A 13,459-nucleotide genomic window follows, 5' to 3' on the forward strand; every position below is an offset into this window, starting at 1 on the left:
TTATTAGGAAGGGAATTGAAAACAAATCAGCCAGTATCATAATGCCCCTGTATAAATTGATGGTGCGACCTCATTTGGAGTACTGTTCTGGTCACCACACCTCAAAAAGGATATTATAGCATTGGAAAAAGTGCAGAAAAGGACAACTAGAATGATTAAAGGGTTGGAACACTTTCCCTATGAAGAAAGGTTAAAGCGCTTGGGGCTTTAGCTTGGAGAAATGACGGCTGAGGGGTGACATGATCGAGGTTTATAAGATTATGCATGGGATAGAGCAGGTTGAGAAAGAAGTACTTTTCTCCCTTTCTCACAATACAAGAACTCGTGGGCACTCCATGAAATTGCTGAGCGGTCGGGTTAGAACAGATAAAAGGAAGTACTTCTTCACCCAAAGAGTGATTAACACATGGAATTCACTGCCACAGGAGGTGGTGGCAGCTACAAACATGGACAGCTCCAAGAGGAAATTAGATAAGCATATAGAGCAGAGGTCCATCAGTGGCTATTAGCCACAAGGTATAGATAGGAACTCTAGTGATGCTCTGTATTCTTGGTGCTTGGGGGGGGGGCAACAGTGGGAGGGCTTCTAGTGTCCTGGCCCCACTGCTGGACCTCCTGATGGCACCTGGTATTTTTGGCCACTGTGTGACAGAGTGTTGGACTAGATGGGCCATTGGCCTGATGCAACATTGGCTTCTCTTATGTTCTTATGTACTGTGGGAAATACACAGGGAGGGAGGGAGGGTGGAGAGGGAGGGAGAGCTGGCAAGGTAACGTGTAGGGTTACCAGCAAATCAGAAAGCGGGCAGGATGCAGCGCGTGGCACAGCATGACTTTATGGAATGTATTAAAAATTAATTTTAAATAATTAAAAAAATTATTTCTAGCAGCCTGGCCTTGTGGGGCCTCGCTGATGCATGATGGGGCCAGTCCCTGAGGGGCCCTACCATAGCTACAGGCCTGGTCCTATCACTGAGTGGAAGCCGCACAAAAGGCATCTGCACTTACATGGTGTTTTGCCAGCTCCACCTCAATGACCTTTGGGTCGCCGTTGATGGGCCTCTGGGCATCCAACAGTTCTTCTGTGTGTGTCAGCCATGCCACCAGTTCGGCCAACGCGTGTTGAAACTGTCCGAGGGCCAACAAAGCGCCTTCCAACTTGTGCTGTTTGTAGAAGAAAAAGTAAGAAGAGCAATTTTTTCTCCATCTTTTGATCATCATCACCACCGCTGCAAAGAGTGCTTTATAATTTAAAAAATATTACATGTATAACTGGGACTTTGCTCTTACACAGTATTCCAATAATTTATCCTTTCATCCATGTTTGACAAAAAGAGACAGCTCGTATTCCTTTCAATGAATTTGTGCATGCTGTATCAGGCAATGCACGTTCCAGCAATCCCTAAAATTTTGTCATGTGCCCTTTTAATCCAGGTATCCAAAGTGATTTTCATAACCTAACAGTGTTGGAACCGTAACTACGAAACTCATCATAACTAGTCTGTTACTTCTGCTTATGCCTGACAAAATTTGTGTGTTCTCAACTGTATCAATGGTATTTAGGAACATGTCCCAAAACACTGAAGTTTTTGACCACCACCAGGCATATTCAAAACCTAGGCCAGTTTTAGAACTTTTCCAGCATGCAGATGTGTTTAATACTTACATATTACATAGTTCTTGAGATATAGTATTTTAAATTGTGCTTACTTTAGATTCAAATCCTAACACCAAGGAAAAATGATCGTGTCCTTGACTGGCTAGATTCCAGGCCGATCCTGTTAAATCTACCATAAGTACTGTTTCCTATATTGACTGCTGTTTTCTATATGTTATCTCATAATTGGTCATTGTCTTTCCTATAATAATTATTTCCTGTAATCATTGTTGTTTTCAATAAAACCCTATGTACCTTTGAGACAAAAATTGCAAAAGAAAGTCTAACAGGAAAATGTCTAGTATGTAAACAGAGGAGGCCTGCAACTATTCATTTGTAAACACACTTCCTTCTATGTTCTGTAATTCCTTCCCCAACCAGATCCTCAAACAGCCTCTTTTTATCCATTCTGTGAATGTTCAGATTACGTGATCTGGATTACAATATTGATTCTAAAACTGGTATTCCTGCGTCAAAGTGTATTTTTATCATTTTTCCTGGTTCTTATAATCTCACAGGGAATAATTATATCTGTAATGAACTGCTTCTTGTATTTTTGTTAACCCACAGTTCAAGAGGAGTTGCTATCCCCTCCTGCTCCATATGAACCCACTGGCTATTTTTCCCCAGTTAAAGCCAGCTTTTAACCAAGTTAACTGAATTGCTTACTATGTCACCTTGGGGTTTGGAGTGGCTACTTCCCTATCATTCCCAACCCGTTTCTAATTTTGCAGAATTAAAAGAACTTATGCTGAGTTTTATGTATTATTAAGTGACATACATTTAGTGATTTCTGCTGGCCTACTGAGGGCAGTCTTGAAAACCTAAAGAGAGATACAACTGAACAAGAAATAAAATCTAGGTACAATCCTTTCTGTCAACCCCCCCATCCCCCATTTCTCCTCCCTGAAAAAGAATAACTGCTGCTCTGAGTCTCTTTCTTTCATTTTCCCTTGGCTTTCTTCAGATTCGCTTAATTCCATTAGAAAAACTATTCTTATATCCTCCAAATTAAATCCAAGGCTCTTTCTTTGTTTCCACCTACTTTTAAAATCTTTTCTAGGATCCATGATAAGAAAAAAAATGTTTTCCTTCAGTAAGTTTTATCCATCCGTGGCTATGTAACACAGGATGTAGGGGGAGATCCTCACAACACTAGATCACAAGAAAAGGAACCTGTAATCTACGAATTAGATGCTAATACTCCAAACACACCAGTCATAGCAAACTATAAACGCTATACCAGTGTTTCAGCATGTTCACAAATGACTCTACTAATTATTTAACGATAAGAATTATCAATTTATTTGGCTCACCTTTAATCAATATTGGATTAGACAGGATTTTAGTTTCCTCTTAGTAACACTATTTTAGAAATTAATTAGATCGTTTTAACTTGGATAAATTCCATGCCTCTTTAAAATCAATCATCAATTTCCCCTTAAACCAAGTGTTAAACCTACAGCCCATGGGCCGAAACTGGCCCACCCAGGGCTTTAATCCAGCCTGTGGCTCTCTTCTCCAACCCCCCCACACACACACCTGTCCTCACCCTTCCAAGTGAGATTAGGGCTGCTGAACTTCCCAGCTGGCTGGCCCTTGTCTTTACCTGTTTCTCCTCCAGCAGGAAGCTTCTCTGGGCTAAAGCACAAAAAAAGTTGCAAAGAAAATGCAGAATGGATTTTCCTTTAAGGTCTCTGGGCCCAGACAGACTACTCGGGAACTGGAATGACAGCTCCCAGAGTGGAATGACGGTCCCTGCGAGTAGCAGCTGCATTATGGGAATGGAATTCCGCTCTGGGGGCTGTCGTTCCAGTCCCAGAGTAGTCTATCTGGGCCCAGAAACCTTAATGGAAAATCCATTCCGCATTTTCTTTGCAACTTTTTTGAGCTGCAATGTATTTCAATGAAGTGGAGCTCAAGTAGTTTCAGTTTCGAGTGTTTGTATGTCAGCTGAAGTTCTCTCCTTGCAAATAAAGGGCTGATGTTTTGAGCCAACTTGTCTCTGCTGACTGGACCTGAGAATGGGTGCCTGAGTGAGTACTCTAACCTGGGAACCCACAGCCAAAGGGGGACATTACACTGGAGAGACACTGCCATTCTGAGCAGAGCAGGGGTGGGGGGAGAAGCTTGCAATGCCCAGTCATTTTATGTTTTCCTAGGCTCAGAGCATTTTATATTTTTAGTTTTTATTTTTAGTATCTGCTGTGATCCTTGTACTTTTTCTCGATGTTTTATTTAAAAAATTGCATTGCCAAATCCCACTATCCCCCCACCTTTCCATTTTAGGTAGGCATCTTTTAAGATCGGGGGGTGGCGGTTTGAGAGGTGTCAGTTATCAGAGACTGTTAAATAAACAAAACACGGCATGAGTGTTACCGTTTTAAGCATATTTGTATTTTAAGTTAAAAAAATTAATTGTGTTTGTCAGTGTCCTTTATAAAGTTAATATCTTTGCTACCTGGCATTACATTTTATGACAAACATAAAAGTCCCATTTATGTCAGATCCGGCCCTCATAACAAATGAGCTTGACACCCTTGCCTTAAACCACTATTCATCTGAATTCTGCACGGGTCATGGTTCATTACATGACATTAAACAAACTGATTAAGAAGTTCCAAACAGACCTTAACAGAGGCAACTAAGGGATAAATCATTGGATTCCACATGAACCAGAATTCATTCACACAAAATTAGGTTAGAAGGCTGCTGTCAAGTCACAACTGACTTACGGCTACCCCGGGAAGGGGCTTTCAAGGCAAGTGAGAGAGCTGACAAGTTGGGGCTATACCATGCCACCTTCCCTCTCAGTCCCATATGCACCTTCAGTTGATAGCACACATTAATCCATCAGTTCATAATCCTATTGAGTTTCTTGTTTAGAAGATGAGTTGGTTTAGAGTGGTTATAGATGAAAAAGATTAGTTCATCAGTAAGCCAGTCTCTCTCTTAGCATCTAGAGGAATGGGCACTGTAGTTTATCCTCTACTTTTCCCACCAGGACGGCCTCCTCTTGGAATGGCAGAGAGAGTAAGGAAAAGATCTCAGAAAGTCCAGTGAGGGGAGAAGGGCAGGTGTGTGTGACAGAAAGTTCTGCTGAATGGAGGCTCTGGTTCGCTCTGACTCTTCCCCTTGGCTCTGAATGCAGACTCTGAGGGTCCTCGGCAGCTGCACTCTCAGTGGCTTCCACGGCTCTCCTCTAATGGGATGGAAGCTAGAAGCTCCACCCTACCCACCCCGGCCAAGAAGGCCCCAACTGGAACCAGGGAACCCCCACTCAGCCAGTGGAACAGCTAAAACGGCAACTTCTCTTGCCTAGATCTATCATCCACTGCCAAGAGCCATTTTAAGAACCATCTCTAAACGACAGGCATTCATTTTCTGCTTTGAAATTCTAATTCATTCATTCTATAAGCTGTATATCCCACCGGTCCAGGGCTGCTGGATTTTTGGGCAGCCCACCCCACCCCTGGGGGATTGCCGTACCTGCCTGTGGGCGATTTTCTCCCCCAGGTTCTCCCACAGATGCTTCAGTTCCGTCAGCGGTTCCCTGATGATGTCTCGATCGGTCTCGTCGGTAGCTTTTTTGAGCATCAGCTCCCCCTGATGATTCAGTTTCTCCATCTCAATTTGCTGCTGGTAAACTTCCATTTTGAATTCCTGCCGACGGAGGAGAAAGTCAGGAAACTTTGTTGTAATCATTATTATTATATACGTAACACAATACTAATCAATCATTGAGCGATACATGTAGACATTATACCTCTCAAAAGCTCAGTGAGATAAATGGGCCATAAATAAAGAAGAGAGAAGACAGTCTAATTCACAGTACAGTGAGACAAGCTGAATATAAATGAGTAAATCCTCCCCTCTCCGGCAGCAGCAGTGCCCCGAGGCTCCCATCCAGTCTGGTACACACCTTCATCTCGTTCAGCTGCTCTTTGACGGTGTTGAGGTCGGTGCCCACAGGTGGCATGTTGCAGAGTTTAATCACCGTGTTGTCCAGCCAGTCAAACATAGCCTGAAAATGAACACAGCCACAAATGCAGAAAAACCAGTCGGCTGTCGCCCTCTCAAGGCATGGCAAATGCACTATATATGGAACCAGCTGACACAATTTGAGGTAGCAGGGTTTCTTCCCCCACAACTTAACCTATTTGCAAGAGTATGTTGCTAACCTGAGGTCACTAGAGCTTGGAGAAAACAACTCTGTTAAGTTGGACCAAAGGCCTGTATTCTACTCTAGCAAGCTAGGCAACACAAGCTAGGACCAGGCCCTCCTGCTTTCCCCCAGCATCTGGTACTTGGAAGCACACTGCCTCTGATCATGGAGGTTCCATTTAGCTTGCACAACTCAGAATTGTTGCTAAACCCATACTGACTAATTCAGCTTTGTGCCTGTGGTGCTCCCCTAGTGCCTGATGCAATGGTGGGGGCCTTATTGCAACAGAAACCCTTACTGCCATTAATGCATCGGCCTTAACTCTGCATGTATTCCCCCCCACCCCCGCCACCCTTCATTACCTGCAATGTGTCCTGATACTGCACCGCTGACTGCATGGCCTCCTCCAGCTTCTCCAGTCTCTCCTTCCAGGTTTTGTTCAGGTTTTCCCAAGCACTATTCATCTGCAAGGGCAAGGAGGGAACTGGTGGCCCTGGAGCAGCTAGCAAGCTTAGGACCCAGAGGGCAAGGGAGAATCGAGCACCCAAACATAAAACGCACTGGGGGCAATCTCCCTAGACAACCTGCTTTCTCAGTACAGTGACATGAAAATATTTACCTGGAAAAGTCCTTCAGGGTGACCCTGAGGACTCATACTGGTTTCCAGGAGTGCTCCAGCACTCTCCTGCTAAAGATTTTCCTTGGGTGGGTGGGGGGGCATTATTGCCCTGCCTGCTTTGGTCTTTTGCCCATCTGAATGGTAGATGGGATGAACTGCTTGCTAAGCATGGGCAGGGGGTGCATTCTTTCTTGCTTCCTGCCCTCCCAATCTCAAACGAGACACTGTCTGGAGCAAAAGTATTTGCTCAGGGGCTGTACCCACACAATGTCTCATCTGAATGACAACCCACGCACAACAGGTCCATGACACGCAAATGTTTGCTTCTGGGGGAAACAAAACATTGCATGAGTGTACCTCCCCAAAGATGAATGCATCTGGCCCAGGAATCACCTTGGGTGCAGCGGAAATCAGTGCAGACATTTCTACTCACCTCATCAATGCTCTTCTTCACTTCTGGTTTTTCGGTCTCACCGCAGGCAAAAATCAAATCGGCTCCCAGGATCCGGATGAATTCCAGTTCTTCATGCAAACCATCCGTTTCCTCCTTGATCGTCTATAGGGAAGATCGGAGCAGCAGTGAGCGATGGGTTTAATAGTAAAACTCTACCCCGAATGATGGCTGAACTGTCAGAATGACAGCACATGGTGACAAGCAACCCATGTTTCTTCATGGGGTTAATTTCTACTGAAAGAGGGGGCACAATCTCTGGCACGACTTGTTCCACTATAACGACAGGCAAGAGGAAGGCCAGAATTACTGAACAGAGATTTCACAGAGCTGCTGAAGAAGACACTAGGTGTGGACACTTATCCAGCTATTTTGATCTGAATACTCTGTCTTTATTATGTGGAAGGTAAAGGCAAAGGTTTCCCTTGCTCGAAAGCCAGTCGAATCTGACTCTAGGGTTGCGAAGGAGCTCTCCAATGCCTAGAATGCAAGGAAGCTTAGTATAAGCAGAAGAAACAAACATGCCCTTTACCAAGCAGTCTAATATGGAATATGGAAATTGCAAACAAGTCTTGGAAGAGAGATTCAGGTTGGTTTGCAGTATAAGTGCAAAATTTGAGTCCAGCAGTACTTTAAAGACCAACAAGATTTTCAGAGAATAAGCTTCAGAGACTCAGAGCTTAATTCTTGAAAGCTTTTACACACTCTGGAAATCGTGTTGGTCTGAGGTACTACTGGACTCAAGACTCAGAATGAATCCCTATTCTAAGAGAAGATACCCTTTTGCTGGAAGATTTCTTGCCTTTGTATTTAGGCAACCCTTCATGAAGTCATATAATGTGAGCGACAGCTGCAGTCCCTGTTGCATTTGGAAAGTTAACAATGGACGGTGCAAAGTTCTTTCTCCTGAAGCAGAATTGGTGGTGTCTTTCTTTGCCCTCCTTACCTCTGCAGCTTCCACTTGCTGCTTTATGATGGATGGGTCAATCCCGGGACTCTCCAGGTCATGGACAATGTCCTGGGTATCTCGGATGGTGGTCAGGAGGGCAGCCATGTCATACCAGAACTTCTCTGCCAGTTCAAGGACATCCAGGAATTTGATTTCGCGTTCCTCGGCCCGAGTTTTGATATCTTCCCAGAAGAACACCATCTGATCCAATTTATCCTGGATTTCTGGAAAGGTAGAAAGGAGAACAACATCACAAAACTGAAAAATGAGGCCCGTTCTCTATTAGAAAAGAACCATTCAGAATACAGAGGACTTCCATCATCACAGAACCCATACAGGAATCTACCGAATAAGTGATTTCCAACACCAAGGTAAACATACAGGAATCTACTGAATCACGGTGGCATATGGAGGGAACACACACAAGATCTCCAAGTATGCCCAGGCTCCAGCACCTTTACCTTTTGCTGCCAGGTCCTTGTCTGCTCCTTGGGATCGCCTGATCAGTTCTTCCCCACGGCGTTTCAGAGCGTCGAAGGATGGCTGCAGCTTCTCCAGCTCCATTGTGGCATTTTTATTGTCACTGATGCACTCCCTGATTTTCTCCACCTCTGCTGGGATCAGCGGGGGCATGCGCAGACGGGAAGCGAGACTCTCCAAAGTCTCCAGCATTGGCTCAATCTTGTCGTGGAACTAAAGGGAAGAAGGGATCATTAGCGAAGACACAGTGGAGATGACATATTGCAATACCTACCTGTGGGGATATGCCACAGCGGTTCTGAAGTTCAATGGTGGTTTCAGAGGCAGGACAGCTTCAGAAATTCCCCTTTAATTGACACAGACATCCAGAACTGTGCCTCAAGGTCCTTACCAGTATTGCTTCTGAACAATCATTCCAGAAGAGTGCTCTCTTCTTTTTTCAGAAAGGTTATCTTGGCAAGCGCCACACTACGTTTGGATCTCTCTCTCCCTAGAAAGACTTGCCTGTCCCCTTCTGCTGCCATCTTCCACAAGTGGCTGAAGCCTTTTTTGTTTTGTCTGGCATTCCTTCAGTGATCCCACCTTCCTCCCCCACATTTTAAATGTTGTTTTTATGTTTTTCTACATGCATTTTAACTTTGGTTTTCATTCTTTTTGTTTGGTTTTTAATGGTTTTTAAGACATGTTTTTATTCAGTATGTATGTTTTTTTATCTGTTAGTCATCTTGGTGGCCCCGATGAGGGCAGAAAAGTGGGGTATGGCTTTTGTAAATAAAATAATGGCTATGCCTCTTAGAAGCATAGAGTTGGAAGGGACCCCCAGGGTCATCTAGTTCAACCCGCAGCACAAGGCTTTTTCTTTGCAAGGGTGTGACTTAGGAAGTCACATAGCTTCCTTGGTCAATTTCACTACCATGTCCGCCTTCTAGAAAAAGCCACAGCAGGAGGGAAATTCATCTCAAACTGACATGCTTGTGTACATGCTGGGTCGTTTCTTCCATTGCTGCCCACTGACGGGCTTTTTTGGAGGCCTCACAAAACAATCTCCTGGTTGAATGAAGTCACACCTCATCTTGACTACACTTTGAGAAGGGCTATAAAACAGAATTTGGCCTTGGGGACGAGGTCACAGGATTGTATTACACTTGGTCAGGACATCATGGTGGCAGTGGGAAGGGTTTTTCTTTTTTTATTGAATACTGTTTGCTAAGCTAGGTTTTGATATTTTGTATTTAAAATGGTTTTGTTACTCACGTTAGGTTCCATTTGTTTGGGAGAAAGGCAGGCTTAACATTTGGTTCATAAATCCCCCCCAAAAAAAACCCCTTAAAATCTTAACTCCTCTTGAGTAAGAGGGAAGCAGTTCTGTGCTGTTATAGAGGAGGGTAAGTGATTTGTTGAGGCATACGTTTTTGATACGCAGGAATTGCCTTAGTCACAGCTGACAGCATGAGCTAGGAAATTCTCTACTTATCCACAAATTCACCAGTGGCCTTCAGACAGCCACAATAAATGGCTACTGCAACCAGGAACGTGGCCTATTCCTGTACTTCTGGCCACATCAGTGGGAAGCATGTATGTGGGAACAGCTATCCACATTCTCTTTATTTTTGCTTCAATTAAAACAATGGGACGAAAGGTAATGTACTGGGGGAGGGGGAGGCATGGCTTGATGAGACAGCATGTGCTTTGCTTGCAGAAGGTCCCAGGCTCAAGCCCCGGTGGCATCTCCAGTTAACAGATCTCAAAGAGCAGAGCTGAGAAAGGCCCCTCCCTGCTTGAGACTCCAGGTATAGACTTTGTTTAGTCTCAGCACTCACGTTTCCACCACAATTCACAGCAGCTGGTGCTTTCTGTTCTCTCTGAACACCAGTTTGAACAATTTCTGATTTTGCAATTAAGAGGGTGCTTTTTGATGACTTGTTATATCAGAATTCACACTTTTGGAACTGCTGAATCAGAGGGGGTTCCCCCCCCTTTCTAAAATCACTTCACAAATCAAATTTTGTGAAAAATAAGCATAACCAACAACTTTCCAAAGAATGGGAGCAAGATTCCTAGTCAGGATGACACAGGCTTTTTTCTAAGTTAAAAATGGGTTGAAAATGTGATGCGTGGGTTTCTTACCTCTGCAATCTGTAATGGTGGGTGCAGTCAACACAACAATGAAATGAGAAGACCACGCAGGGAGCAGGCCAACAGGTACCCGAGACACACAACAGAACACATTCCACAATGGGAAGGGTGAGAAGACATGAGATGGTGGTGGAGGAAAAACTCAGAGTTATTATGAGCATAAACCAGGAGGAAAATAAGTAACTAAACACCACAACATTGTGCTTTTTTCCCAAAAAACAGATGAGACATGGAACAAAACTTGCACTAGTTTACCGGTGGAACATTTGGCCAACTCAAATCAAACAGCATGCAAGACAGGTGCTTTGGATAGTTGAAATGAGGTAATGAGAAATTTGGGTGTGACTGCTTGATTGAATTCATTTATAAAATAAAAGGCATGTTTTAAATAAAAACCTCAATCCCCCCCCCCCTTTGATATTGATAATAGCAACCCTTTAAGCAAACAGCAAATCCTCTTTTTGCTCCTGTGGATCTCTCCCACCAGCCTGCCTGAAATGAGAAAACCTGGTTGCAATTGCCTCCATAAAGGAGAGCACTGCCTCCCTGGCATGGAGAACAGCATATCACTGACAGGAACATATGGAACTGTCTTCGACTGAGTCCCAACAATGATCTATCTGCTCTGACCATTCTTCAAATGTGCCCAGAGGGGAGGGGGAAGATGGGAAATGCTTGCTTTACTCCCTAGCCCACCCACTGACACACAAAACCCAACCTCCATAGGCTCCTGACCCAGAGAGGCCTTCTCTTGATATCCACAGAGTTGGATGCCATCCCTTTTGTGCATTTGTGGGACTGAGGCCCCTCAGAAGATGTCAGCAACAATGCCATTCATTAGGTAAAGGTAAAGGTTTCCCTTGCTCGAAAGCCAGTCAAATCCGACTCTAGGGTTGCGGTGCTCATCTCCGTTTCCAAGCCGAAGAGCCAGCGCTGTCCGAAGGCGTTTCTGTGATCATGTGGCTGGCACGACTAAATACCAAGGCGCACAGAATGCTGTTACCTTCCCACCGAAGTGGTACCTATTTATCTACTTGCAGTTTCTTGCTTTCGAACTGCTAGGCTGGCAGGAGCTAGAACCACAGACGGGAGCTCACTCCGTCATGCAGCACTCGGGTCTCGAACTGCTGAACTACCGACCTTCCAGCCTGCAGTTCAGCGTCTTAACCACTTGAGCCACTGCATAAAACTGGGAATCACAAATTCTACAACCTGTCACCCCCCCCCCCCAATAATAATGCACATGGGCTGCAGATCACAGCAAACAACCAACCTGAGTTGACTGCGAGATGGCCTCATCCAGTGCTAGAGCGCGTTGGCGGACCTCCTCTTTGATGCGCAAGTATGTGGTCTCAGCCAGAGAGTATTTCTCCTGAACCATCTCCCCTTCTTCTGGGTTTAATTCCTTCAGCTGTGGCCCGATTTTCAGCAGCTTGTCAATGTGGGGTTTGTGCTCAGCAATTGACTCCCTCCATTGCTACAACATGAAGAATCAGAAGGCGAGTTTGACAACCAGCATTGCCTGTTTTATCTCCCTCATGTAATTTGCTTTCTTTACCACTGACACACACTTATCTGATCAGTTTCACTGAATTATCCAGCATAAATAAATATTTAACTGGAGGACTCTCTTGTGGGGGGGGGGCAATTTGGGAGTTGTAGTTTGCTATATTTTAAATTACAATTTGTAGGCTGCCTTGAGCCACAAGGAAAGGCAGAATATAAATATGGTAATAAATAAATAGTAAATTGAGTCAAATATCTTTTTTCTAGTCAATCACTGCTTGTTCAAATTTTAAGTTTATGCTTAAAATTAAGAATTTTTGTTAAAGTGCACACTGGAGTCACCAACACTTACCAACATTCGACTTCACTTGCCACACTGTTGCCCACTCACCCAATTCTACGGGATCCCCCTGGAGCTTTTTAACTAGTCACTTTAGTATTCACCATCCTCAGTAATTTGGTATTATCTGCAAACCTGGCCATTCCACGGCTCCCCCCTGTTTTTAGATCATTTATTTATGAACAAATGAAACAGCATCAGCCTCAATACCAATCCTTGTGGGATCTCACTGCTCACCTCCCTCAAGTTTGAGAACTGTCCACTGATTCCTGCTCTCGCTTGTCATTTAATCAGTTTCTAATCCACAAGAGGAGCCACCCTCTAACCTTGTGCCTGCTAAGTTTACTCCGGATGCATGTGGCTCTCTTGCCAAATTAACCAGGGTAGACTGGGTGCTGCCCACCACCTGCAGCTCATCAGAAGGGATCACGGTCTCTCTTTTCTAAGCACAAGGGTTTAATAGGGATTTTCAGAACAACTGAGTTTTGCAACCCACAGGGCCACTGTGTATTGATCCCTTACAGCTGGCTGGCAGAGGAACTGCCACCTGTCCTCACAGCCAGTCCTTTCCCCAAAAGCACCACAGTGTTCACTTCCAATACAGTACAACACCAAAGGACTTGCCTGAAAAAAGCGTCTCTACAAACTCCCCATACCTGGAGTTAAGAGTGGCCCTGCTTGGATTTAACCCACGAGGTTTCGCCCAAAACCTTCCAGGGCACACTTACCCTCATGTCTTCCTGTTGCTGTTTGAGATGCTCATGGTCAATGGCAGGTGGTGGCAGCTGTCCAATCAGGGCTTGCATCTCTTCTAGCCAAGGGCTGAGCTCTTCGTACGTCTCCCAGAACTGGTTTACCAAGACTTGGGCCCGCTCCAGGCAGGCATAGCGCTCTGAATTGAGGTGGCTGACTTTGTCATACTGGTTCGCGAGAGACTCTGTTTTCTCCTGGAGGAAAAGGGGAGGTTCAGAATGAAGACACCAGCCAAGGAGCCTCTTCTGGATGCTGGTTCTCAGGGGCCAGCTTCATGACTTTGCGCCATTTGATGCTGTACTTCACACATTGCCTGAATGTATACATTCCATCCCGTCTGTCCCACATAATTCTTCTCTTTGAGTTTTTCCTGACCCTTTATCATGACATTCTGCTGTTTTTA

The 13,459-nt window shown here is 44.7% G+C and overlaps 1 protein-coding gene across 1 annotated transcript in view; it reads right to left on the minus strand.

The window, feature by feature from the left end:
• Positions 1-13,459, minus strand: part of MACF1 (microtubule-actin crosslinking factor 1) — a 373,337-nt gene that overhangs the window by 39,539 nt on the left and 320,339 nt on the right. Inside the window, 10 exon segments of the mRNA XM_015417776.1 lie at positions 1,009-1,164; positions 5,147-5,320; positions 5,580-5,681; positions 6,185-6,286; positions 6,875-6,997; positions 7,839-8,065; positions 8,303-8,534; positions 10,449-10,457; positions 11,731-11,934; positions 13,032-13,250. Coding sequence (XP_015273262.1) covers positions 1,009-1,164; positions 5,147-5,320; positions 5,580-5,681; positions 6,185-6,286; positions 6,875-6,997; positions 7,839-8,065; positions 8,303-8,534; positions 10,449-10,457; positions 11,731-11,934; positions 13,032-13,250 — 1,548 coding nt within the window.

Source organism: Gekko japonicus, unplaced genomic scaffold (assembly GCF_001447785.1).
Source record: "Gekko japonicus isolate JY-2015 unplaced genomic scaffold, Gekko_japonicus_V1.1 scaffold203, whole genome shotgun sequence".
Taxonomy (NCBI): Eukaryota; Metazoa; Chordata; class Lepidosauria; order Squamata; family Gekkonidae; genus Gekko; species Gekko japonicus.